Genomic DNA, 27,498 nt, shown 5'->3' with positions numbered 1-27,498 from the left:
TCAGACCAAACTTCCATTTGCTCCTTGGTTTCCACTTCTCTTTCTACTCCTTTTTTCATAAGTTCATAATAATAACCTGGACTCTTAGTTTTGGAAAATTATCTAATTATTTTCCTATTAACGACTTGTTAGAAATCATTATTAGTGGTGATATCATCTTAGGTATGAAATTTCTGGTACCTGGAGACAGAGTCAGCTCTCAAAAGCAAACCAACACATTCTGTTTATATGTAAGAAAAGCCTGACTATAATAAGGAACAGAAAATGGAGTTAAGAAAAAGATTTTTGCCTCTTGTAATGTTTATCTATTTAAGCCCATCCATATACCAGACACTAAAAAAAAGAAAAGTGGAAGCAATGAACTGCTTATGTTGTGTTTACTTTACCTGTGTAAAACTTTTAAACGTGTAGAGTCATTAGAATCCAGTTCTTTATTTAATCTTGAATAATCAATGGAAGACGTCAAGCCTTTCTCAAGCCTGGCAAAAAACTGCTCTTTTTCTTCCTGTTCCTCTAATGTGTCCAATCCCAATCCAAGAATACTATGATTGAGTTCAGAAACTACTAGTTCTAAATGGAAAGCACAAACGTATTTTATTAATAGAATTCTGATAAAACTCATTTACATGATGCATTCATGGATATTACACAGTAAATTGAAAACAGTTTTTACAAATACTTTATGTAATTGCTTACCCACCAAAAAGAGACTCATATTCATACGAATATATTAGTTTTAAGGTTTCTCCAGAGTTGTGATTCTAAACCTCTTGGAAGATATTAAATCTGTTTACTTGCTTCAGTAATTGAGGTTCCAAGATGCTTATGAGTTAATTTCTGTAGAAATTCTGAACATCAACTTAGTGACCAAAAAATTATTGACTGATACACCTCACATTTCTTACCATTTGCTTCTAAGCTGTCAGCACTTAAGACAGAGGTTCCACTGCTCTTAAGAAACTGAATCTTTTCAGCAGATTCCTCATCTGTCTCCAGAACAGGCTGAGACATCTTCTTTGTTTTCAAATAGCTCACATTTGTTTCAAGCAGTCCTAGGAGCAGATTTATTACAGCTGAATATTTTTGTTCGGAGAACTGTTTTGATCTCTATGCCACCACAATACCTGCTGTACTAATTTTGTGCACAGTCATTATATAATCTGTTCTGTAAAATAAAAATCCATCAGACCTGAAATTCAAAGAAAATCATAATTCTATTTGGTTTAGCATATCTTATTAAATGTTTCAAAAATTTGAGTAAAAGATTTTTAAGAATTATATTGACGCACAAGTACTTAATACAGTCTACAATGCTCTATAAAAAATATTGCTGCCAGGGCTGGTGCTGTGGTGCAGCAGGTTAAAGCCCTGGCATCCCATATGGGCACCAGTTCTAGACCTGGTTGCTCCTCTTCTGATCCAGCTCTCTGCTATGGCCTGGGAAAGCAGTAGATGGCCCAAGTCCTTGGGCCCCTGCATCCATGTGGAAGACCCAAAAAAAGCCCCTGGCTTCTGGCTTCGGATCTGCGCAGCTCCGGCCATTGCAGCCATCTGGGGAGTGAACCAGCAGATGGAAGACCTCTCTGTCTCTGTCTCTACCTCCCTCTGTAACTCTGTCTTTAAAAAAAAAATCTCTGCCTCATTTCCTCTGTTCATTATTATTCAGTGTGTTTTTGTTGCTTGCTTTGTAATACTACTGTAAGTAGACTGTGGGTGGCCTAGGTTAACAAAATATAAGACATGGGGCTGGCACTGTGGCACAGCAGGTAAAGTTGCCACCTGCAGTGCCAGCATCCCCTACTGGCGCCGGTTCAAGACCTGTCTGGCTCCACTTCCGATCCAGCTCTCTGCTATGGCCTGGGAAAGCAGTGGAAGATGGCCTAAGTCCTTGGCCCTGCACCTGTGTGGGAGACCTGGATGAAGTTCCAGGCTCCTGGCTTTGGATAGGTGTGGCTCCAGCCGTTGCAGCCGTTTGTGAAGTGAACTAGTGGATGGAAGACTCCTCTCTCTCTCTCTGCGTCTGCCTCTCTGTAACTCTGCCTTTCAAATAAATAAATCTTTAAAAACAAACAAAAATACAAGATTGAAAAACAGGTACACTAAAGGACAATAATAAAAGCTAGACAAGACCCTTTGTTAGTATACATATCACTTGAAGAAAAGAGTCATTATTTCAAAAATACTGGAAACTGGCTCACTGTAGGACAGTTTCTCTCACTGGGATCTGTGTATATTGTTAAGGAAGGGAGGCTCCCAAATAATAACTTCCGCATGGCTGCAGGAATGAAAAACTACATGCCAAGGTTTGGGTGCCCTTGGGGCAACTACCCAAGGTCTCACCCTGGCTCTGAAGCTGGACTCAGAGATGTGACCCACACCAACCATGCTCAGAGGATAGCATTTTGGAATGTGAAACTTTTTCTAAGGCTAATATATATTAAACATATTAAAAGTATTTTATGATTTTTTTAGCTATTAGGTGATATTAAGGAATTACTATCAATATTTCTTTTTCATTTATGTCTTAGATATTATAATATTTTTATTTTAAAAAGAGATTCTTTAGGGTTGGCAGTTAAGTCACCTGTATCTCATACTGGAGTACCTCGGTTCAACTCCCAGCTCTGTATTCCAGGTTCCTGCTAACACAGACCCCAGGGTTAGTTCAAATAGCTGGGCTGGGTCCCTACCACTCATGTGGGAGACCTGGATTGAGTTACCAGCTCTAGGCTTCAGCCAGCCTTAGTTCTTGAAGGCATCTCAGGAATGAACCAGCAGAAGGGAGCTCTGTCTGTCCATCTGCCTCTTCCTCTCAAATTACTTTTTAAAAATAGTCCTTATTTCAAGAGATGTTTTGCAGAAAGTGGATAGAAGTGATACGCTGGTGGGGATTTAGTTCAGCATAGCCCAGTGTATGAAGGGGTGGAGAATGACAAGGGCGACAGGTGAAATGTTATTGGCCATGTGTTAATAACTGTTGTAGCTGGGGCCAGCACTGTGGCTCACTTGGTTAATCCTCCGCCTGCAGCACAGGCACCCCATATGAGCACTGGGTTCTAGTACTGGTTGCTCCTCTTCCAGTCCAGCTCTCTGCTGTGGCCCAGGCAGGCAGTGGAGGATGGCCCAAGTGTTTGGGCGCCTGCACCCATGTGGGAGACCAGGAAGAAGCACCTGGCTCCTGGCTTCAGATCAGCGCAGCGCCGGCCACAGCAGCCATTTGGGGAGTGAACCAACGGAAGGAAGACCTTTCTCTCTGTCTATCTATAACTCTACCTGTCAAATAAATTAAAAAAAAAAAAAAAAAACTGTTGTAGCTAGCAATGGGCACATGGGACATATGCTACTTCTTTCTCCATGTTTGAAATCTTTTATATTAAAAAAATGTTTAATGTTATATGACTTCTGGTCATAAAAGCTTATGTTTATATAGAATGTTTATGTTCCATGCATGTTTTTTAGCAAACTCCATGCCTACAAAGGTGTTAGTGCTGGCCCCACAATGAAAGCGTTTACCATCACAAAAGGACTAAGGATAATCAACAATGAATATGTATTGCTGCCTGCTATGTACCAGGAATTATATTAAATGCTGGGGATTTATCACTGAGTAAAAATGATAAAAACCCCTGTCCTTGTGAAGCTTACATTCATGTGGATATAGAGAGATTATTAATTAAAATAAATAAATGCAACTTCAAATAGAGTGGTCAGGAATGCCTTCGCTGAGAAGTTGACATTTAGGAAAAGATGTGCTAGAAGTAAGGGAGAAATCCAAGTGAGTATGTGAAGGAAGAGTACACCCGTGTAAAGCCTCTAAGCACACAAATGCTAGGTAGGTATGAAGAGCAAGGAGGCCAGTGTAGTTCTAGTGGCAGGGGCTAGTGAAAGACAGTAGCAGTTGAGAGGCCAGGAAGTCAGGATGCAGGGCTGGGAGGGAGAGTGGCAGCTTATGGGGCATTAGCTTTTATGATGAGTGACATGAGAAGATATTAGAGGGAGTAGGTGGCTTGATGTAGTAGATAACAAAATTTTGGATATAAAGAAGTTCAAAGAACTCAGGTGTCAGGTTATTGGACTTCACATTAATGAAGTAAGAGGCAGAACTGGAGAACGATAGTGTTGATCTTTGAGGAAGGAAAAGGAATAACCTGGAAGTTAACAGGTAACTGTAACACGCAAAGACAACAGGTGTTCTGACAACATGGTTCACAGGAGAGTGCAGGAGAAAGGTCTAGAAGTGGCATGAAGAGAAATCTACAGCTTTCCCAGGTCAAACACAACAGATGTGGTAAGGGCAACAGTGGCCACTGAAGGAGGTTACTGGAGAAGCAGATAGGAGAATTAAATGTGAATCACAACTCTAAGTTGTTTGAGGTGAGATATTAATGGGGGGAGGGGCTAGATTCTTGCCAAGACTGAAAAATTCAAGAATGTTCTGCAAGGAAGTAACATTTCTGCTAAGGAAATAATGAGGTGAACTGGAAAAGGAGACATTTATAGGCAAGGGGAACAAGTACAATGGGAAGAATGGGGAAGTTGAGGATGCAAAAGGCCATGAGGCTGTAAAATGAGTTAGGGTGACTCTGGGAGGAGATAAGCCTAAAGCAGGTGAGTCAGACTAGCTCTCCTCACAGCCCAGGGGCAGAGTTTTGCACTTTATTTCAACAGCACTAGAAAGACTGGAAAAAAAGAATTGTTTTTCTCTAACAGTATATACTAGTAAAGAACTGAGAAATGGAAAAGGGAAATAATTATGTGATATAGACATTAAGATGAGAAAAAATATAATTTTGTGTTAGGAGTTCATATTAAGAAATTCTGGCTTCAATTTCCTAATTAGTGTCTTCTTGGAAAGGGTTTAAAATCCATTTCATGGCTTCACATGAATAATCGTTTTATCGGACCAAATAATAACTTCCACACAGCTGCAGGAATGAAAAAGTGCGTGCCAAGGTTGAGGAGCTCTTGGGGCAACCGCCCAAAGTCTCACCCTGGCTCTGAAGCTGGACTCAGGGATGTGACTCACACCAACCATGCTCAGAGGGCTAACAGAAACCAAAATCCAATTTAGCTGTTTATAATGAAGAGTATAAATAGCAAGAGAATTGTTTCATCAGAATATTTTGTGCTTATGGCAACTGAAAAAGAAAGCAAACGATAACACAGAAGTTGCTCATGTCAATATTAAGTTGTATCCAACACTGATAATGCATTCATCTCTTAAGAGGGGTGTTCAATTCTCCCTTAGAAGCTTCTACACTCTTGATGGCAGGAAGCACATCTTGCTTTTTCACACTTGTGCCTAGTATTCAGAACATAACATGAACTCAATAAATGTTTGTGATTGAACCAGGGCCATACTATAGCACGGGGCTGGGAACACTCTTATTTAAGTAGACATCATCAAAGTTTATTTCTTGGCTATAGATCTTTGCTTCTTTGCTCAATCAAATCTATTTCTGACTTATATACTCTTCTAAAATTATTAACACAATTATTCAGTTTACATACAAGTGTTTCCGGTCTATTCTTTCCCTCCAGGGTCAGTTTGTATATTTCTGCTCTAATTCATTATTTTCTAGAAAGAAGGCTTTAATGCTGATCAAGTATCAAATGTCTGTCTACAATTCCAATAGCACTTCATCATATAATAGCCTTTTCAAGAACCACCAGGGGGAAAATTCTACAAAATAATTCTTCACATGTAAACATTAGCACTGTTGCATGGTTTGAGTAAGGCATTTTCTTTATTTACAGTGTCAGAAGAACAGAGATAATAATAAACAATATTTGTTTATTAAACACTATTACCAAATAATAGTAAATATTATTATGTAATAAAAATAAGTATGAGCTTCAGAGGATACAACAAAAAGAAGCTATCAAAATGTTCCCACCCTCAGTGGGAGTAGCAAATAGGTTATAGCTATCAGCACAATGGGCAAATGCATTAGGGTGTTTTGACATCAAAACAAAGGAGAAAATTTGCTGACAAAGAAGCTAGAAGAATCAGTGCAAGATTGTAAGAAGTGATGATGCCAAGTTTTACTGGACAAAAAGGACAAGACAAAATGACAAGGAGGGTGAGCTTAGGAACAGACACACGGGAGCCAAGAGTGTTTCCAGGGGATAAGAACAACTGAGGGTGGCTGCCGCACAGGGCTAGAGAGGAGGGTTCCAGTCAGATTATAGAGCGTCTTAACTATCACATTAAGGAGTTCTGACTCAGTTTTATGGGGGGAAAAAAAACAAAAGCCACGGGTAAATATTTCCCCTAGGAAAAATACAGAAACTTTCCCATTTACAAAATTATGCATAACACTGATCCACAAATAGTATAAACATAGATACCCACATATAGGTAGTAGAAGTGGTCTGGGTGCCTCATGGATATAGCAGTAACATAAGTAATAAGTATATATGGTAAATCATATTTATACTTATTATATATTATAAATACAGCATAGTAAGTATAAGAAAACATCCAAGAAAGTAATTTTGCATTTGTAAAGATGTGATTAGGAACAGTTCTAGAAAAGATACAAACATGTGCCAGAGAGGATCAATGATGAGTTCTTTGTCATTAAGGTAGTAAATTATGTTTTTACTAAATTCACTATTTGTGATACTAAAATTTATAGTTATTAAGATCTTCCCAGCACAGGGTGGGCATAGTGGCCACCTGGATTGCCTGGTTCAAGTCGAACTACTGTATGCTTCAGATCCAGCTTCCTGCTAATGCATCTGCAAGGCACATGATGGAACGAGTACTTGGGTTCCTGCTACCTACAGAGCGAGATCCAACTGGAGTTCCTAGCTTGTGGCTTTCACTGGGTCTAGCCCCAGATGTTGTGGGCCCTTGGGGAGTATGCCAGAGGATGGAAGATCTTTAGATTTTCCTCCATCTCTCGCTCTTTCTGTCACTATGCCTTTCAAATAAATAAATAAATCGTAATATGAAAAAAATCTTACATGTGACATCATTAACGCATCACCAGAATATTTTATATAAATCAGATTAAATCAATTTATCATTAAACATGATAAAATATAAATATACTTGAATTATTAATCATCTTGAGTAAATATAAACTTCCAATGTAAAATAACCTAATAATACAAAAACAAAGATTCTCCATTACAAAATAAGCATAAAATAAAGTGAAGTAATATGAAAAAATAATTCTAACTTCAAAAATCCACAGTTAGTGTTACTTTCTTTTATATTTTAGTGCAAGTAACAATATTCAAAATTAACAGTCTTGCCTGACCCCTTGTGGTCAAATAATTTGAAACTAAAAATCAGCAATATTTACCACTGTCTTCATAATCATCTTCAGTTAACCACCAAGGCACTGTATCTTTCTTCATTTCCTTCTTAGGTTGTCTAGGTGTTTTGTTTGAATTTTCAAAAGAATCATCCGAGAGCTGAATCAGATACAAGTTACTGCATGTTAGAATACATTATAAATTTGATAGATTCATCACAAAAAAAGTTTCTACTGGTTCTCTCACACTTTAGCTATCATAAAGACAAATAATCTCAACAATGTTTAAACTCCTATTTCTAAACCTAGGAGGTCAAAATAATTTAAAAATCAAGCATAAATCTCTGAACATCGACTTTCATATCCAGAGTTAAGCAGCTTAATTAGAACAACACAGAAAAAAAGAGAACTTGATCACAAGACTTGTTTAGGAAAAGAAGGAAGGATATAATCCTACCTATCTTCAGATATTCTTGAGGGCCTAAGAATAAACGTTGGTTGAGCAAAATTCCATAGCATCACCTTAGAAGAACAGAGACTCCAAGACAAGAATTGAGTTTCAGTGGCCGAGAGGATAAAGGTGTTCGTCAGAGAAATCAGCATTTTGTCACAATGATTAATAAGCTGTAGCATATTTTTATTTGTCCTTTTCTACTCTTATGGTTCAAATTTCACAATTCTAAATCCCCGACTCTAACTCCAATACCTCCTCCCTCTTAGCCAGTAACCTGGCCTCCTCTCTAATGACTGAATAAAGATCTTCAAATTTCACCCTCCTTCCCCTTACTCCATCACAAAACTCACCGGTTTAGGCACTTCCCTATTTCAGAAGAGATAATTGCTTCCTCCCCTCCAAACCAAACCTGCACAAGCATGGGTCACTTCTCTCCAGGTTCTTCTTTTCTTGGTTACCCCATCTCATTTCTAAATCTTCACTCCCCTCTCTCTGTTCTTCTCTCCCTCCCCTCAGATTATAAACCTATTTAGCACTGCATCTCCAAAGCCTAGCACAACACCCTGGTAGAACTGTGGAATGGAAGAATGAACATTCATGCGTACTCTACTTTGTTAAAAAACAAAAAACACAAGTTCCCTATTTGCCTTGTAATTTACCTACCAATTTTCCTTTAAACAGCAGTCCTCTCTTATCCATGGGGGATTAAGTTTCAAGATCTCTAGTGCATGCCTGAAACCATGGACAAGACTGAAACTCACATATATCATGTTTTGTCAGCATTGCCACACACTGCTGGAGTTATTTGTGCTCCTGTTTCTATGCCCTGGTGCCTCTTTGCATCACTAGTTTTGCACTTAGGGGCCACTACTAAGTAAAGTAAGAGTTACCAAGACACAAATACTGTGATACTATCATATTGCCACATTGGATCAGTGTGATAACCAAAAAGGCTACTAACTGACTAATGGGTGGGCAGTATATGAAGTGTGGCTATACTGCACAAAGGGATGAGTTATGCCCTGGATGGGATGGAGTAGGAGTTCATCATGCTTCTCAAAATGTCTCGCAATTTAAAACTTAGGAACTGTTTCTGGAACGTTCCATTAATATTTTCGGACCATAAGTGACCACATGTAAATGAAACTGCAGAAAGCAAAATTGTGGTTATGAAGGGACTACTGTATACCAATTTCTCAAGCTCACTACTCAACCCCTTAAAATCTGGTTCCCATCTAAAACAGCTCTCCTCCAGGCACAAAAGGCTCCCAAATGCCACAGTTACAGGGCAGCTGTCAGTCAGGCTCCCTGACTGTATCACACGATTTGATACTAGCGAGCAGCTCTTATTTCTTGAAACCCTCTACCTTTGACTTTGGCAGCATCACTTTCTCCAGGGTATCTCCAGCTTTGTGGCTACTCCCAACCCTCTATTTAAACAGCTTTGGGCCCCTTTGCCCATTTCTTTAACATGAGACTTCTTCAGGACTATGCTCTTTGTCCTTTTCATTCTCATTTTATACCGGTTTTCTGGAGAAGAAATCAAGAGGTGCACGCCTGCTCTATGTCAACATCTACACTCAAGTTATTTTCCTTACACTTTAAACAATCCTGGAGACTACTGATGAGGAAACAGAAGCCCACAGACATTAAGCAACTTGACCAAGTTACAACTGTTAGTAAAAGTTACACAGCAGGATTCAACCCCAGATGACATTTTAAACTTCTAAGACCAGGGATATACATTTCCATCTACCAAACAAAAATCTCTTACCCAAAAATTTTTTGTCAGTTTTGAAATAGTCAAAAAAAATTCATTGTCTTTCCTGACAACCAGGTAAGAAGAGGGGAGGAGGGAAAAAACAAATATTCTTTATCCCATTTGAATTTCTGAAATTTACTAGTTATATCACTCAGGTTCTGAACTTCACTATCACCTTGAAATATTCCATTTCTGTCTCCTCCCCACATTTTTCCAGTTAACCTGTTAGTAACATAAGTATAACACCATCCACCCTGCAGGGTTGCGGCAAAGGTCAAGAAAAGCAATGAAGAACACCTAGTGTACTAAGACACAATAAGTATTCTCACTTCAACTGCTTTCCAGATTACTGTCATCAAAAATAAAACATAAGAAAGCCAATCTTGAGAAAATAACATGTTGGCAAGGATATGAAGAAACTGGAACCTCTGTAAACTAAGATTTGTTGCAGGGAATATAAGATGATGACCACTCTAGAAAACAGTCTGGCAGTTAAATGTAGAGTAAAAGGTTAAGCAGAGTTATGACAAAACCCAGCAATTTTACTCCTAGGTAATGTATGTTGAGAAATGAAGACATACAGCCACATAAAAACTGGCACCTGACTATTCAATGCAGCATGATTCATACCTGCCAAAAAGTGGGTAGAATTCAACTGCCGATCCACTGATAAGTGAGTAAACAAAATGTAGTATAGCTATACACGGAATATTATTCAGCTATAAGACGAAATGAAGTACTAATAAATGCGACACTATGGATAAACAATACTAAGTAAAAGAAGCCGGGCCCAAAGACCACATATTGTATGACGGCATTTCTATGAAATATCCTTAACAGGCAAATCTTCAGGACAGAAAGTAGTTCAGTAGCTGCCCAAGGCTCAGGAAAGAGGAAAGGAGAGACAGGGGGTAACTGCTAACTAGATACAAGGTTTCTTTTTAGGGTGATTAAAAAGAAAAAAGCTCCACATTGACTGTGTTGATTGTATAACTAAAATCACTGACATGTACCCTTTAAATGGAAAACTTCTATATTATGTAAATTGAATCTATGAAAACTATAAAAGAAAAAGATGGTCACATCACTTTCCAAAAAACAAAGAACAAAGATCTGTAAATCAAATCTTTCAACGAACTGCTTCAGTGATAATTTAATCAAAATGACCAAAATTAACATGACTCTAAAATCATCATTGCATTGTTTAGAAAGAAACAAGGCCTTAAATCTCACATGAGATAAGAGCTTTTGTAAGTTATGGATGGACATAAGGAGGAGACAAATGGAGAGAGCAGGCAGGGAGCAAGAATGAGAGAGTTGGAGAATGCTGAGTGTGTTTTCAGGGGTGGTAAACAAAAGGTAGAAGAAAAAACATTTTCAAAGGCCTGCACTGCTATTTATTTTTTTTACAATGAAAGCATTTCCCATTAATTTAATTTTCAAAATGCATCCATATTTAATTTTAAAAAATCAGTTTTCAAATGGGAACTGAGATTCATTCTGGCAGTCTATTACATCTGGCAATTGGTATGCGCTTTTTAACACCCTTAAGCCCTACAAAGTACACATATTTTTCTTAACAATGAAACTGAGGATCCTTCTACAACTTCAAAAGTTCCTTTATAAACAAGAAGGTTATGATAGGTTAAAACATGACTCCCTTAAATACCTATAAAGTCCCTCCGTTTATGAAGAGAATGTGTTGCAACCCTTCAATCCATTCATTCAGCAAATATTTATTAAGCATTTATTAGATACTGTAGGTAAAGCAATGAACATGCAGCCATGTCATAGGCTATAAATTCTTCCTATGGGAAGCAGAAAATAGACCCACACAAGAAAAGAAACAAATGGTGTTTAATGCTACACAAAGAATTAAATTAGTTAAATTAAACCTCCAAGAAGTGACTTGGTAGTTTTTACTGGATAAGTGGAAAAACTGAGTCTGAGGGAGTGATATTTAAGGTAGAAGCCTCACTAGCCAGGTAAGCATAAGGGAACAGCTTTACAGGCAGAGGGAACAGCTACTGCAAAACCCCTAAGAGGAAATGAACTGACTTGTCTGGAAGAGAACAAAGGCCCCTGTAGGATAAATAAGACACATGACGGGAAAGAGTGGTAACAAGTTAGTGAAGGAGCCCTGAGTGAAATCAGGAAGCATTTCACAGATGGCAGGGAGTCTGGATTTTATTCTACATGTGATGGAAGAACTACCTAGGGAGGAACAGAGTCTTATTTATGTACTAGACTGTTCTGGCTGTGCTGTGGGGAAAGGAATGCTGGGAACGCCGGGTGGGTACTGCTCAGGTGAGATCAAACAAGTTAATAAACTAGCAGGTGGCAGTGAAGAGAGAGAGTGCGCTAAAGGGTAACAGGTGTATTCCGGAGGTGGCATTAAACAGACTTTTGTGATCAACTGATTGTTTTAGAGGTGAAAATGAATCGAGGGATGAATCTGCTGAGACAAACTTATGAGACAGATTTTTAAAATACAAACTTACCTCTTTCATAAACTGTTCAAACTCTTCATCTAGCTCTTCTTTGGAATAGTGGGCCATAATCAATGATTTTCACTTCCCAATGTAAACATTCTACAGTATTTACAACACTGGAAACACTAAATGACAAGAGACACAGAAGTATTTTGAGGAAATGCATGACATCACACAACCAGACTTCATTTATCTTATGATTCAGTATATGTAAACAATTATCGACAGTAAGCTAGTAAAAGCTTCCTTATTTAGTAAGCAAACTGATTTGGAAGGGCAGCTTTGCCACTCTTTTGTACTTAAGGTACAGGATTTTCATCCCTTAACACCCACTTGTGAAAGGGTGATCTCCACAGTATTTTCTAAATCTGTGCGTGTGTACGTGTGTGTGTTATTCAATATCTCTCCAAAACCAACCAGGTCCTCCCTCACCAAGAATCTTAAAAAAAAAAAAAAAAAAAAAAAAAAAAAAAAAAAAAAAAAGCGAATCCAATAGACCCTTTCTTTCTTGCAAAGCACAAAGTTTGTGCGGCCTTCTCTTTCAGCTAGCTATTTTACCAGTGCATACTGTTTTGCAAAATGGACTCTTTCCAAATATGGGGATGCTTCAAGACCAAGACCTAGACAAACAGAACTTATGAAGACATTTCCAAATACTACAAGAATAAAGCTAATGGGGAAACGTTTCTTTCGGCAAGGTCAACAAAAAACGATGCACTTGGCACCTGGAGTAGAATCCAGTGATTTGCAACGCAAAGCTCTCCCCGATCTACCGCAGTTTCTGACTTGAACTCTTTGAGGTAACCACTGCAGCCGGCTTTCGCCGCGGCGGGGGTGAGGAAGGAGACGCAGACCACAGCTCCGCCACCTGCAGAGAAACACCCCCTCCCCGTAGGCGCATTTTCCGTCAGGTCCGGGCGAGGGCGGTTAAGAGGCGGACCCCACCAACAGGTCCTCGGCCCGGTGGCATCTAGGCTCCAGAAAGCGCGGTTCCGGAGTTGGCGGGAAGACAAAGAGGCGTCTGCAATGGAGTCCGAACGGAGGAGGGAGTAACCCGGAAAACGAAAGCCCTGAAGACCGGGTCGGAAGCGCAGGGCTGGCCAGGGAGATATGACCGGGAAGCAGGCGTCCAAGCTCCCTTACCTCTGTCTGAATTCCGCGCTTTCCCGGAAGGTCTGAGTGAGCCCAGAAGTTGCCAGGGTAACAGACGTCAGAGGAGGGTCTCCGGAGTCACATGACCCGAGTTAGTCACGTGGCTCATGGGCCCAGCAGGACAGCCGTTAGGTTCCGAGGGCCTTTGCTAGCGCCAGTTGGGACAACCACGGTTCGGCAGGGCCCTCTGGGAGCCAAAAGCCGCCGTCGCTGCAGCCTCAATTCGCTCTCTGGCGTTTTCTGTGGTCCTTGGAAAAGCGCATGGCAGCGAACGGGTTATTGGACTGCTAGGACACGCGGTAAGGGCAAACAGCCCGTGGCTTCCTGGGAAATGTAGTTTCTCTCCCCTAGGCTTTGTAGTTCCGCACTTCTTAACAGCCTTCCTATAGCCTTCTCATTTGAACGCTGTTTTCCATGCCTGAATTTTGAAGAAACATAATTTATTAGGTTTCTTTCACGTGCCAAGCCTCTGTGTAGATGTCAGAGAAACACAAGTGTGTTAGAAATCTGTTAAGGACTCTGTGCCACCACCTAGTGGACAAAAAGCTGAAAATACACAAACAGCAAAGTATCCTCTTCTAGTCCAGTGTCTGTGCAATATTAGTGATTTGAAAGGTTTGGAACATAAATCATATTATTCCCCTGCTTAAAATCTTACAATTATTTCTCACTGTAATTAAATCCAAACACCTACAAAGTCGTTTAGGACGGGCTTGGCACTTAGCTCTACACTCTTATCTCATCCCTACTCAGCAAAGCATGCAGAATTATTTGCTTCTCAACTCCAGAATTTAATCCTTTGGTGTTACTGAAGGTATAATTAGAACTTTGATCTAAAGAGTGGAGGATGAGTGTTACCGTGTCTAATGAGTGTTTTTTGTTTTGTGCCTTGCATGCATCTACAGAATTTAGGGTTACAAGACTCGTTTGTCATACTGGATTATGGTAGCACTAAATTTTTGATTAATAAACTGAATTGTTAATACTTTTTTCAGAATACTTGTCATAAAAGGAGTGGATAAAGTTTATTTAGAACTTTCTCTGTGCTGGACATCGTTGTATGATTTTTACAGTATTATTTAATTTTTGTAACTACATTTTGAAGTACATAGTATTATTGCCATCTTAGAAAAATTAAGATTTAAAGAGTAGGGGCTGGCATTGCGGCGTAGTGGGTGAGGCCACTGCCTGTGATGCCAGCATCCCATTTGGGTGACTGTTAATGTCCTGGCTGCTCCACTTCTGATCCAGCTCCCTGCTAGTGTGCCTGGGAGAGCAGCAGAGGAGAGCCCAAGTCCTTGGGCCCCTGCTGGGAGCCTGAAGGAGGCTCCTGGCTTTGGACCAGCCCTGCTCTGACCTTTGAAACCATTTGGGGAGTAAACCAGGGATGGAAGATTCATTCTATCTCTCTCTATCTCTCTCTCTTTCTAACTTTGCCTTTAAAATAAATAAATCTTTAAAGAAAGATTTAAAGAGTAACTTTCTGAAGTTCATATAATTATGAATGGGGAGATTCAAGATCCCAACTCTGTCATATTGACCTCATGACCCATAATTTAAAATACTGTGTACTACTAATTAACTATAAATATATATCTAGCTAGAATATCAATGAAATGACATGGTAAGTTGAATACTTTCAGTAATTGAATCAATTACATCACTTTGGGTGGGATCCAGTTCTTCATAATTGTTAGATGTTTCTTGTGTTTTTATTTCTTGGAATGCCATAAACCTTGGTAAGCATTTTGTTTTTGCCAGCTTCCCAGTGACATTCTGTGGAGCAAGATTGTCTTCATTTTATTTTTATTATTAATTTTTTAAATACTTTCACATATTTTAAAATTTTAAATATTATTGTTTACATTTTATTATTTATTTTAGCCTTCATTGTATTTGTCTCAGCAAACACTACCAGGTAGAAACTCAGTCAACACTGACAACATAGTTGCAGCCAAGCCTGTCATGTTGAGTGAGATGTAAACCTAGGGTATTGTGGAACTGAATTAAGGGGAGAAGTGAATCAGTCCAGTTACTCAATAGTTACATTTACCAAATCCTGCTTCATTACCCGTTTTTTCAGATGGAGGAATTCACTGATACAGATGATGAGGAAGACACTGAAGGAACTGTGTTATTCTGATCATAAGATAATTAAATTTAATGGTCTACAGAGTTCTGTTATTTGTTATTGTTTATGTTTGCCTATTCATATCCTGGCTGTTTTTTATTTTAATTGCTTAAAATTTTTCTTAATTGTTTAACATATGAAATCTGGTGTTCAAAGTTTTAGCTGTTGTTTCAAATTTCCCAAAGGAAAATAAGAATAATTATCCATAATGGAACATTGAGAAATTACACAGTCATCTTTATAAGGAAACATGGGCAGATGCTCTTTCCCTAGGCTATACAGAGTTGCCAGTTTACAATTATATCATGAGGACATGGATGGGATTTAGGTCATAAAGTTGTTTTTAAAAGAATTCTCCAATTCAGTAGATTGCCACTGAGGATAACAATTGGATTGTGCTTTTAAATCATAACAATTTGACTATGCTTTTAAATAAGATAATTAACAACATAGTATACACACACACACACTCACACATAACTTAAAATACCAACACACAAAGATGATAAATTTGGCTTAATCAGTTTAAAGAAAATTTATTACTCTGTGAAAGACCCTGCAAGAGGATCAAAAGACAAGCTAAAGACTAGGAGGAAATATTTGCAGAAAGGGTCAAATCTGAGAAGCAACTGTTGTCTGGAATATACAAAAAACACTCAACACTCAGCAGTGAAAAAGCAAGCAACACAACTAGAAAATAAGGAAAGTATGTAGACAGACATTTCAGCGAGAATATGAAAATGGCAAATAAGTACATGTAAGGACGTACAACATCCTTGGCCATTAAGGAAATGCAAATTAATGCCACAATAACATATTACTGGGTGAGTGTAGACATGAAAAGGCAGTACAGGATATCTTTGTGGTGATGGAACAGTTCTGTAGCTTGAGTGTGGTGGCAGTTACAGCAAGCAACATGTAATAAAATTAAATAGAATCACATATACAAATGAATGTGTGTAAATTTGGTGAAGTCTCAATAACCACTATAGTATTTTTCCTTTCTACAAATATATTACCATTTTTAAAAAAGACTATGTTGTATTTCTTCAATTAAAAGCACAAAAGTATTCTTTGACTTTCTATAGTAATTGCCTATGTGTATGTAAAATTTGATACAGCAATGAAAAGAATTCATTTTAAATCATACTGAAACTTATACATCTTTATATAAATTCATTAAATAATAGCTCATTCTTTTTTTAAATAGTTCATTCTAAAAGCATATTACTTAGAAAATGTTTTTGGTTATTATTACAGTAGTATATGTTCTTTAAATCTTCTATATTTAAAATTTTCCAGCTCTCATAAAGGCATTTTGTTGGGCTGACTTTGCATCATAGCCTCTGCTTTAGCTAAAAGTGCCATTAAAGCAACAACTGAATGTACTATTTCTGGAACTCATCCCATTTATTTATTTATTGCCTTTCTAAAAGATACATGATTACTTGTGATATTGAATTGATGCTTCCTTGTTAATGTATATATGTGTATGAATATCAAGTTGTTTTCATCATTGTTCTCTATCGGTATGAGATAATAAAAGATTTCAGTTTTGCAGCCTAGAGGTTGCTTTCTCACTTATCTGTGCTATTTTCTTGTAACCTAGGCTGTGGTAGAAGGAGAAGGCTATGCCAAGATGGCCGCTGGCAACAGAGCCGGCCTGGCAACAGGCTGTGATTGGTTAGGGCATAAACTGCTTCTTGACCAGATTGGCTGCCTCAGCAATATAAGCTGCTGTACCAACTGAAATAAATGAGTCTGCAGGCTGCTCACCTCTGGCCTGCTTTGTTCCTGGGGTCTGTGTGGTGACTCCACGCCTCTGGCCCCCACCGTGCTCCTCCTCTCAGAATGAATCCACCGCAACACTAGGGCCCCTTTATGTCCATTTGTATATACATTAGCCTCAGAACCCTTACAGGAAAGCCCCATATACAAATCAGATAAGAGAAGAAGTGCTGTGATTGGGATGCAGATAGGGATTTCTCTCTGTCAGCCTCACAAATAAATACATAAAAAAAATGTTAAAATATGCTGATAAAGCAGAAATTTTGTTTTATTTATTGTTTTCTAAGATAACTGCTTTGGATTTCAATAATAGTACTTCTTGGATTGTGTTACTGGCCTTTAATGAAAGAAAAATAAGTAGATCTTCTAGCTGGAAAAAAAAAAAAAAACAAACCAGTATTCCAATCACAATCTGTAGTGTTAATTATACCTAGGCCATATGCAGTCATTTTCTAACCTATGATATTTATTCAAATTCTAATGATTGATACTGTTTTTCTGTGTGCTCCATTGAAGCACTTTGCATTTCATACCCACATCTTCATGGCCTCATCCTTTACTGTAACCAGTGTTGCTGGAATCAGTTACATTCAGGCTTTGATCAACTTCACACAGGAATGGGTCAATAGTGTGCAAAAAACTTACTTTCTATTCTCCTGGGCATCTCTGATCCTCAAGGAAACCCATTTATCACTCAACAGTTGCATCTTGAAAGTGCCGAGGACCTAATCTCTGTGTGCCTACCCATGACCATTGCAGGGACATGGCTGATGAATAAATACTTCCTTCTTTGAGCCCTAGGGCTGACAATATTGAGAAGTATCCATAAGAGTTTTCAGCATGTCCTATGTTTTCATAATCAATGATTCACAGGAATGGCTTGATAACACATTCTTGTATTGGCTTTCCCTCCTTCTCTATGCCACCCTCCTATTCATTCCTTCCATTTCTTGGCAACCCATTCCCAAATACATTACTTTTAGTCTGGTCTATTCCTCAGGTTCTGCTTTCAGTGGAACTATAGGGAAGATATATAGCAGTAGAATTAACCTGGAAAGCAGACTATAAGGATGAGAACCAGATAAATCTACTGGATGGTGTGGAAGACCCCACTGGTGATGGGAAATTAGATGGTGATAAGCAGTATCATTCAATCATTGTGATTTTCATATAAAGTTCATCAGGAAAAGTACAGGTAGAAGGTGAAGGGCTGACTCTTGGAAGGGATGGTGGCAATGGTCATTACAAGGATTGCAGAATGGCTGAATTTTATTAATTACTGTCAGTGCCTGCCTGAAATAAAGAAAATGGCTCAGTTCAGACAAACCAGTGAAAGGTATAGCATAAAAACTGATTGCTTCTATCAGCATTTAAGGAGATAATCATTCCCTGCAGCTGCAAAAGAGTCTGTATTGAAAATAAGGCCCAGGGTAAAATTATAAGAGTGGCACAGCTGCAAAGGGAATGGAAGCTGCAGCCTCTGAGCAGCCTAAGTCAGAGCCCTGGTATCAAACAGTGGAACCCTGTGGCCGCAATATGGACATTTAGGTGAATGAGTCTGGGAATCTTGAAATCTCAGATTTCCCTGAACCCTGTCTACTGGCAAAAAAAAGTCCCATTCTCTTTGCTAAAGAGAGCTTCTACCTCTTTCCTGGAAACCTTGGAATGACCTAAATACCCTTATCTAGGGAAGGAAGCTCACAAGATGAAGCTTGTCCTCATATCCACCTTGCCACCATTCATTTTCTCTAAGATAGTAACTCAGATCAGGTGTCAAAATATTTGATGAAGGAAACAGAATTCTTTCTCCAACAGGGAATGATTTATGCAAATTGCAGGTCCCATATTATATACACTAAAAATAACTGGGGAAACACATGTAGAAATAGATTTTTAGAGTGTAACTGGTAGGGGAAAACAGCACATGCGTATAGGGAATAATATGTTGGCACCGGAGCACTCAGTTGTGACTTGGCGTTCAACATCCTAACAAGAACCCCTGAAGCTGGTACCAGTATTCTTCTGTGATGTTCCTCTGCATGTTTCATGTTCCACAATATGAACATGGTCAATAGAAAAATGACACAAGTAATGCTGAAATTGCTTTGGTCAAGTAATAAAGATTTGAGAAGATTCATGGATATAGGAAGGTTTAAGTGGATAAAGTGGATTTGTCTAGAACCTATCACCTGACTTTATTCCCTGAGTGGACCCAGGGGACATTTCCTTCAATGAGGCAAAAAAGGAATTCATTGGTGAAAGGGATGTCAGCACCTCTGAAAATCGTGCTGATGTCTGTCCTCTTCCCCAGGCTAGAGTTTTTAATAGGAGATGCTGTTGTAGAACTGGTCTCCCTAGTATTGATTCTACAGTGAAGTTTCAGATTCTTGAATGGCATAGCCCATACAGCCAGACTGAGCTGTCAGAAGCAAGGCTGCCATTACTGAAATAGGCAGAGATTTATTGTAGCAATTGGGAAACCTTGACCTGTAGGAATCTACAGCAATGACTAACACATCATGGTTCTTTGAGGGATGAAATTGATGGACAGCTCATTGGGTGATTGGGTGTATATATGTGTGTGAGAGAGGGAAAAGAATGAGAGAGATTAAAAATGATCATGTGAACATATTAATATAATTTATCTCAATTGAAAAAATCCAGATCCGTTGCCCAATTTCTATATTTGAATAATGTCATAGACACATAGTTCATTGATCAAAGGGAGGGATGAGTGGGGCTAGTGTGCTGGCACACCATTAAGCCACCACTTGTGAAACTGGCATCCCCAATCAGAGTACCTGTTTCAGTCCTGGCTGCTCCACTTCTGATCCAGCTCCCTGCTAACATGCCTAGAAAAGCAGCAGAAGATGGCCCAAGTACTTGGACCCTGGTCAACCATGTAAGAAACCTGATGGAGTTCCTGGGTCCTAGTTTTGGCCTGGCCCAGCCCCTGTTTTGTGGCCATTTGGATAATGAATCAGTAGATAGAAGATCTCTTTTTTTTTTTTTTACATTTTTTTTAACTTTTATTTAATGAATATAAATTTCCAAAGTACGGCTTATGGATTACAATGGCTTCGCCCCATAACGACTCTCCCACCCACATCCCTCCCCTTTCCCACTCCCTCTCCCCTTCCATTCACATGAGGATTCATTTTCGATTCTCTTTATATACAGAAGATCAGTTTAGCATACATTAAGTAAAGATTTCAACAGTTTGCTCCCACACAAACATAAAGTGAAAAATAATAGGTGATTTTTTAAATGATGATGAAATCAGATCAGACCTATTGTCATGTTTAATCCCAGTGAGAGTCAAGTTGGGAATTGATAATTTCTTCATTTTTTTTTTTACAGAAGATCAGTTTAGTGTACATTAAGTAAAGATTTCAACAGTTTGCACCCCCATAGAAACACAAAGCGAAATATACTGTTTGAGTACTCATTATAGCATTAAGTCTCAATGCACAGCACATTAAGGACAGAGATTCTACATGAGGAGTAAGTGCACAGTGACTCCTGTTGTTGACTTTACAAATTGACACTCCTGTTTATGGCATCAGTAATCTCCCTATGCACCAGTCATGAGTTTCCAAGGCTATGAAAGCCTTTTGAGTTCACCGACTCTGACTCTTATCTTGTTTAGACAAGGTCATATTCAAAGTGGAGGTTCTCTCCTCCCTTCAGAGAAAGGTACCTCCTTCTTTGATGACCTGTTCTTTCCACTGGGATCTCACTCACAGAGATCTTTCATTTAGGTTTCGTTTTGTTTGTTTGTTTGTTTTTTGTTTTTTTTTTTTTTTTGCCAGAGTGTCTTGGCTTTCCATGCCTGAAATAATCTCATGGGCTTTTCAGCCAGATCGGACTGCCTCTAGGGCTGATTCTGAGGCCAGAGTGCTGTTTAGGACATCCACCATTCTATGAGTCTGCTGAGTATCTCGCTTCCCATGTTGGATCACTCTCCCCTTTATTTATTCTATCAGTTAGTATTTTTTTTTATCTTTTATTTAATGAATATAAATTTCCAAAGTACGACTCATGGGTTACAATGGCTTTCCCCCCCATACCGTCCCTCCCACCCACAACCCTCCCCTTTCCCACTCCCTCTCCCCTTCCATTCATATCAAGATTCATTTTCAATTATCTTAATATACAGAAGATCAGCTTAGTATACCTTAAGTAAGGATTTCAACAGTTTGTTCCCACACAGAAACATAAAGTGAAAAATAATAGATGATTTTTTTTAAATGATGATGAAATCAGATCAGACCTATTGTCATGTTTAATCCCAGTGAGAGTCAAGTTGGGAATTGATAATTTCTTTTTTTTTTTTTTTACAGAAGATCAGTTTAGTGTACATTAAGTAAAGATTTCAATCGTTTGCACCCCCATAGAAACACAAAGTGAAATATACTGTTTGAGTACTCGTTATAGCATTAAGCCTCAATGTACAGCACATTAAGGACAGAGATCCTACATGAGGATTAAGTGCACAGTGACTCCTGTTGTTGACTTTACAAATTGACACTCCTGTTTATGGCATCAGTAATCTCCCTATGCACCAGTCATGAGTTTCCAAGGCTATGGAAGCCCCTTGAGTTCTCCGACTCTTATCTTGTTTAGACAAGGTCATAGTCAAAGTGGAGGTTCTCTCCTCCCTTCAGAGAAAGGCACCTCCCTCTTTGAAGACCTGTTCTTTCCACTGGGATCTTACTCACAGAGATCTTTTTGCCAGAGTGTCTTGGCTTTCCATTCCTGAAATACTCTCATGGGCTTTTCAGCCAGATCTGAGTGCCTTTAGGGCTGATTCTGAGGCCAGAGTGCTATTTAGGACATCCGCCATTCTATGAGTCTGCTGAGTATCTCACTTCCCATGTTGGATCACTCTCCCCTTTATTTATTCTATCGGTTAGTGTTAGCAGATACTAGTCTTGTTTATGTGCTCCCTTTGACTCTTAGTCCTTTCATTATGATCAATTGTGAACTGAAATTGATCACTTGGAATAGTGAGATGGAATTGGCACATGCCACCTTGATGGGATTGAATTGGAATCCCCTGGTATGTTTCCAACTCTACCAATTGGGGCAAGTCAGCCCGAGCATGCCCCAAATTATACATCTCTTCCCTCTCTTATTCCCACTTTTATGTTTAACAGGGATCACATTTCAGTTAATTTTCAACACTTAAGAATAACTGTGTGATAATTACAGAATTAAACCAGTCATATTAAGTAGAACAGACAAAAAAAAATACTATGAGGGATAATGTATTAAGTTGTCCATTAGCAGTCAGGGCTATGCTGATCAAGTCACCGTTTCTCATAGTGTCCATTTCACTTCAGGAGGTTTCCTTTTTGGTGTTCAGTCAGTTGTCACCGATCAGGGAGAACATATGGTATTTGTCCCTTTGGGACTGGCTTACTTCACTCAGCATGATGTGTTCCAGATTCCTCCATTTTGTTGCAAATGACTGGATTTCGTTGTTTCTTACTTCGGTATAGTATTCTAAAGAATACATATCCCATAATTTCTTTATCCAGTCTACCATTGATGGACATTTAGGTTGGTTCCAGGTCTTGGCTATTGTGAATTGTGCTGCAATAAACATTAGGGTGCAGACCGCTTTTTTCTTTATCAATTTAAACTCCTTTGGGTAAATTCCAAGGAGTGGGATGGCTGGGTCGAACGGTAGGGTTATCTTCAGGTTTCTGAGGAATCTCCAGACTGATTTCCATAGTGGCTTGACCAGTTTGCATTCCCACCAACAGTGGGTTAGTGTCCCTTTTTCCCCACATCCTCGCCAGCATCTGTTGTTGGTAGATTTCTGAATGTGAGCCATTCTAACCGGGGTGAGGTGAAACCTCATAGTGGTTTTGATTTGCATTTCCCTGATTGCTAGTGACCTTGAACATTTTTTCATGTGCCTGTTGGCCATGTGGATTTCCTCTTTTGAAAAATGTCTATTGAGGTCCTTGGCCCATCTCTTAAGTGGGTTGTTGGTTTTGTTTTTGTGGAGTTTCTTGATCTCTTTGTAGATTCTGGTTATTAACCCTTTATCTGTTGCATAGTTTGCAAATATTTTTTCCCATTCTGTCGGTTGTCTCTTCACTCTCCTGACTGTTTCTTTTGCAGTACAGAAACTTCTCAATTTGATGCAATCCCAATAGTTGATTTTGGCTTTGACTGCCTGTGCCTCCCGGGTCTTTTCCAGAAACTCTTTGCCTGTGCCAATATCTTGAAGGGTTTCTCCAATGTTCTCTAGTAACTTGATGGTGTCAGGTCATAGATTTAGGTCTTTAATCCATGTTGAGTGGATTTTTGTGTAAGGTGTAAGGTAGGGGTCTTGCTTCCTGCTTCTGCATGTGGAAATCCAATTTTCCCAGCACCATTTATTGAATAGACTGTCCTTGCTCCAGGAATTAGTTTTAGATCCTTGATCTGTCGCTCCCCCTCTTCGTGGAGGAACGACACAGGACCCTGCGCTGTTCTTTTGTCTGCTCGGCCCTCCCCGGGTTTGCTGCTGGTTCTTCCCGGGTTGGCTACCGACCCTTCCACCTCCGTGGAAGGGCAGTTCCCCCTGGCCACATTCCCCACTTCTGCAGGGGAGCGGCACACCGCCGGCCGGCTCTCTCGGGGGCTGCACAGGTGTTCCTTCAGATGTTCCCCTTAGATGTTCCTGGTGCATGCCGTCTCTCTCCTCCTTTATAGTCCTCCTCTGCCAATCCCAACTCGGCTGCCCACACGCCGAGTATGCTGCTCTCCTCCAATCAGTAGCAAGTCCTAAAGTTTATTGGTTGAACTGGAGGCAGCTGTGCGGAAGCTGTTTACTTCTCTCCCAGCGCCATATTGTGGGAGAGCAGATGCATAGAATAAGTCTTAATTCCAGTAACTCAGTCCAGTCCGGGCTGCTCCCCACAGATCCCCCTTTCTTTTTATTTTTTGGCGTTGATACGCGCCTGTCTTCGGTGTCCCGCGGCACACACTCTGCTCTACTTGCTAGAGTTGCCAAAGGTTCTTACAAGTCCTATCAATCAGGCAAACCGAATCCGGGTCCTCTCTTCGCCATGTTGTGAGGAGGTTTTTAGGCGCTGATGTGTGCCTGTGTTCGGTGACCTGCGGCTCACACTCTGGTCGAGCCGCCTGCTGGTGCTTACCGCCTTAATCAGGCAGACCGAATCCAAGCTCTCACATTGCAGTGTTGTGGGGTGACTTATTGGTGTTAATTCGTGCCTGTCTTCGGTGACCTGCGGCGCATAAGCTGCTAGCCGCCGCAGGTGCTCATCGCCTCACTAATCGGGCAGACCGAATCCAAGCTTTCTAATTGCGGTATTGAGGGGAGGCCTTACTGATGTTAATTCGTGCCTGTCTTCGGTGACCTGCGGCACATAATCTTAATTCCAGTAACTCAGTCCAGTCCGGGCTGCTCCCCACATTGATCAAATATAAGTTGGCTGTAGATGTTTGGGTTGATTTCTGGTGTTTCTATTCTGTTCCATTGGTCTATCCATCTGTTTCTGTACTAGTACCATGCTGTTTTGATTACAACTGCCCTGTAGTATGTCCTGAAATCTGGTATTGTGATGCCTCTGGCTTTGTTTACGTTGTACAAGATTGCTTTAGCTATTCGAGGTCTCTTGTGCCTCCATATAAATTTCAGCACCATTTTTTCCAGATCTGAGAAGAAGGTCTTCGGTATCTTGATTGGTATTGCATTGAATTTATAAATTGCTTTTGGGAGAATGGACATTTTGATGATGTTGATTCTTCCAATCCATGAGCATGGAAGATTTTTCCGTTTCTTGGTATCCTCTTCTATTTCTTTCTTTAAGGTTTTGTAATTTTCATCGTAGAGATCTTTAACGTCCTTGGTTAAGTTTATTCCAAGGTATTTGATTGTTTTTGTAGCTATTGTGAATGGGATTGATCTTAGCAGTTCTTCCTCAGCCATGGCATTGTCTGTGTATACAAAGGCTGTTGATTTTTGTGCATTGATTTTATACCCTGCTACTTTGCCAAACTCTTCTATGAGTTCCAATAGTTTCTTAGTAGAGTTCTTTGGGTCCCCTAAATAAAGAATCATGTCATCTGCAAAGAGGGATAGTTTGAGTTCTTCCTTCCCAATTTGTATCCCTTTAATTTCTTTTTCTTGCCTAATAGCTCTGGGTAGAACCTCCAGAACTATATTGAATAGCAGTGGTGAGAGTGGACATCCCTGTCTGGTACCAGATCTCAGTGGAAACGCTTCCAACTTTTCCCCATTCAATAGGATGTTGGCCATGGGTTTTTCATAGATTGCTTTGATTGTATTGAGGAATGTTCCTTCCAAACCCAGTTTGCTTAGAGTTTTCATCATGAATGGGTGTTGTATTTTATCAAATGCTTTCTCGTCATCTATTGAGATAATCATATGATTTTTCTTCTGCAGTCTGTTAATGTGGTGTATCACATTGATTGTCTTGCACACATTAAACCATCCCTGCATACCAGGGATAAATCCCACTTGGTCTAGGTGGATGATCTTTCTGATGTGTTGTTGCATTCTATTGGCGAGAATTTTATTGAGGATTTTTGCATCTATGTTCATCAGGGATATTGGTCTGTAATTCTCTTTCAGTGCTGCATCTTTTTCCGGCTTAGGAATTAAGGTGATGCTGGCTTCATAGAAAGAATTTGGGAGGATTCCCTCTTCTTCGATTGTTCTGAATAGTTTGAGAAGAATTGGAGTTAGTTCTTCTTTAAATGTCTGGAGGAATTCAGCAGTGAATCCATCTGGTCCTGGGCTTTTCTTTGTTGGGAGGGCCTTTATTACTGTTTCAATTTCTGTCTCAATTATGGGTCTGTTTAGGTTTTCGATGTCTTCCTAGTTCAATTTAGGTAGGTTGCATGTGTCCAGGAATCTATCCATTTCTGATAGGTTTCCCTGTTTGCTGGCATACAAGTCCTTGTAGTAATTTCTGATGATTCTTTTTATTTCTGTGGTGCCTGTTGTTATGTTTCCTTTTTCATCTCTTATTTTATTGATTCGGGTCTTTTCTCTTCTTTTTTTAGTTAGTTGGGCCAATGGGGTGTCAATTTTGTTTATTTTTTCAAAAAACCAGCTCCTCGTTTGGCTGATTTTTTGTAATGTTTTTCTTGATTCAATCCTGTTGATTTCTTCTCTGATTTTAATTATTTCTCTTCTCCTACTAGATTTGGGTCTGGTTTGCTGTAGGTTTTCTAGATCCTTAAGGTGAATTGAAAGCTCATCTATTTGGTGCCTTTCCAATTTCTTGATGTAGGCACCTATTGATATAAACTTTCCTCTTAACACTGCTTTTGCTGCGTCCCATAAGTTTTGGTATGTTGTGCTGTTATCCTCATTTACTTCCAGAAAATTTTTGATTTCTCTTTTAATTTCTTCTATGACCCATTGTTCATTCAGGAGCATGTTGTTCAATCTCCATGTGTTTGTGTATGCTCTAGGGATTCCTGAGTTGCTAATTTCCAACTTCATTCCTTATGGTCTGAGAAGCAGCATGGTATGATTCTAATTCTTTTGAATTTGCTGAGACTTGCTTTATGGCCTAGTATGTGGTCAATCCTAGAGAAGGTTCCATGTACTGCTGAGAAGAATGTAAAATCTTTAGCTGTAGGATTGAAAGTTCTGTATATATCTGTTAGATCCATTTGGGCTATAGTGTCATTTAAATCTACTGTATCCTTGTTGATCTTCTGTCCTATTGATCTGTCTATTTCTGAGAGTGGAATATTGAAGTCCCCCAGTACTATTGTATTGGGGTCTAAGTCTCCCTTTAAGTCCGTTAACAAATCTTTTAGATAAACTGGTGCCCTGTAGTTAGGTGCATATACATTGATAATTGTTATATCTTCTTGTTGTATTGATCCCTTAATCATTATATAGTGCCCCTCTTTGTCTCTCTTACCAGTTTTTGTGGTAAAGTTTATGTTGTCCGATATTAAGATGGCTACGCCCGCTCTTTTTTCATTTCTGTTGGCATGGTATATCTTTTTCCAGCCTTTCACTTTCAGTCTGTATGGATCTTTGTTAGAAAGATGTGTTTCTTGTAAGCAGCAAATAGATGGGTTTTGTTCCTTAACCCAATCAGCCAATCGGTGTCTTTTAACTGGATAGTTCAGGCCATTCACGTTCAATGTGACTAATGAAAAGTGGTAACTTTGCCCTGCCATTTGCCAAAGATAAGTTCTAATATATGCTTTGAATTCCCTGTGATCTTTTGCTGTGAGGTTTCCTTCCTTTATCTTCTTTCATATTGATGACCGTGTTTCTGTGTTTCTGTGTGTAACACATCTTTAACAATAGTTCATGTTCAATATCTACCCCACCACCACCCATTCAGCACCTGGCTGTATTAACTCTCCTGTACAGCATTATAATGTGATCTGTAAAGACTTTATTTGTCTTGACACTTTACAGAACATCATTATGG

The 27,498-nt window shown here is 39.4% G+C and overlaps 1 protein-coding gene and 1 long non-coding RNA gene across 7 annotated transcripts in view; one reads left to right on the top strand and one right to left on the bottom strand.

Moving 5' to 3' along the window:
• CEP162 (centrosomal protein 162) overlaps positions 1-13,397 on the bottom strand; it is a 90,400-nt gene extending 77,003 nt beyond the window's left edge. For 4 of the 6 annotated variants that reach the window (XM_008263166.4, XM_051854513.2, XM_002714457.5 and 1 more), the window contains exons 1-5: positions 13,120-13,397; positions 11,986-12,101; positions 7,317-7,428; positions 906-1,052; positions 387-570 (exon numbers count right to left, since the gene is read on the bottom strand). In XM_008263166.4, coding sequence (XP_008261388.2) covers positions 387-570; positions 906-1,052; positions 7,317-7,428; positions 11,986-12,042 — 500 coding nt within the window. In that variant the 5' untranslated portion in view covers positions 12,043-12,101; positions 13,120-13,397. Of the gene's footprint in view, positions 1-386; positions 571-905; positions 1,190-7,316; positions 7,429-11,985; positions 12,102-12,701 lie in introns of all 6 variants that reach the window. The other 2 variants (XM_051854514.2, XM_008263167.4) reach the window with 2 other exon arrangements.
• On the top strand, positions 13,231-15,303 carry LOC138849641 (uncharacterized). Its single transcript, XR_011388633.1, has 2 exons — positions 13,231-13,427; positions 15,212-15,303. It is a non-coding gene; the product is annotated as an uncharacterized lncRNA (long non-coding RNA).
• The last annotated feature ends 12,195 nt before the right edge of the window (positions 15,304-27,498 follow it).

Source organism: Oryctolagus cuniculus, chromosome 5 (assembly GCF_964237555.1).
Source record: "Oryctolagus cuniculus chromosome 5, mOryCun1.1, whole genome shotgun sequence".
Classification (NCBI taxonomy): Eukaryota; Metazoa; Chordata; class Mammalia; order Lagomorpha; family Leporidae; genus Oryctolagus; species Oryctolagus cuniculus.
Note: the sequence above shows the minus strand (reverse complement) of the source record. Positions and strands in the feature narration are given on the sequence as shown.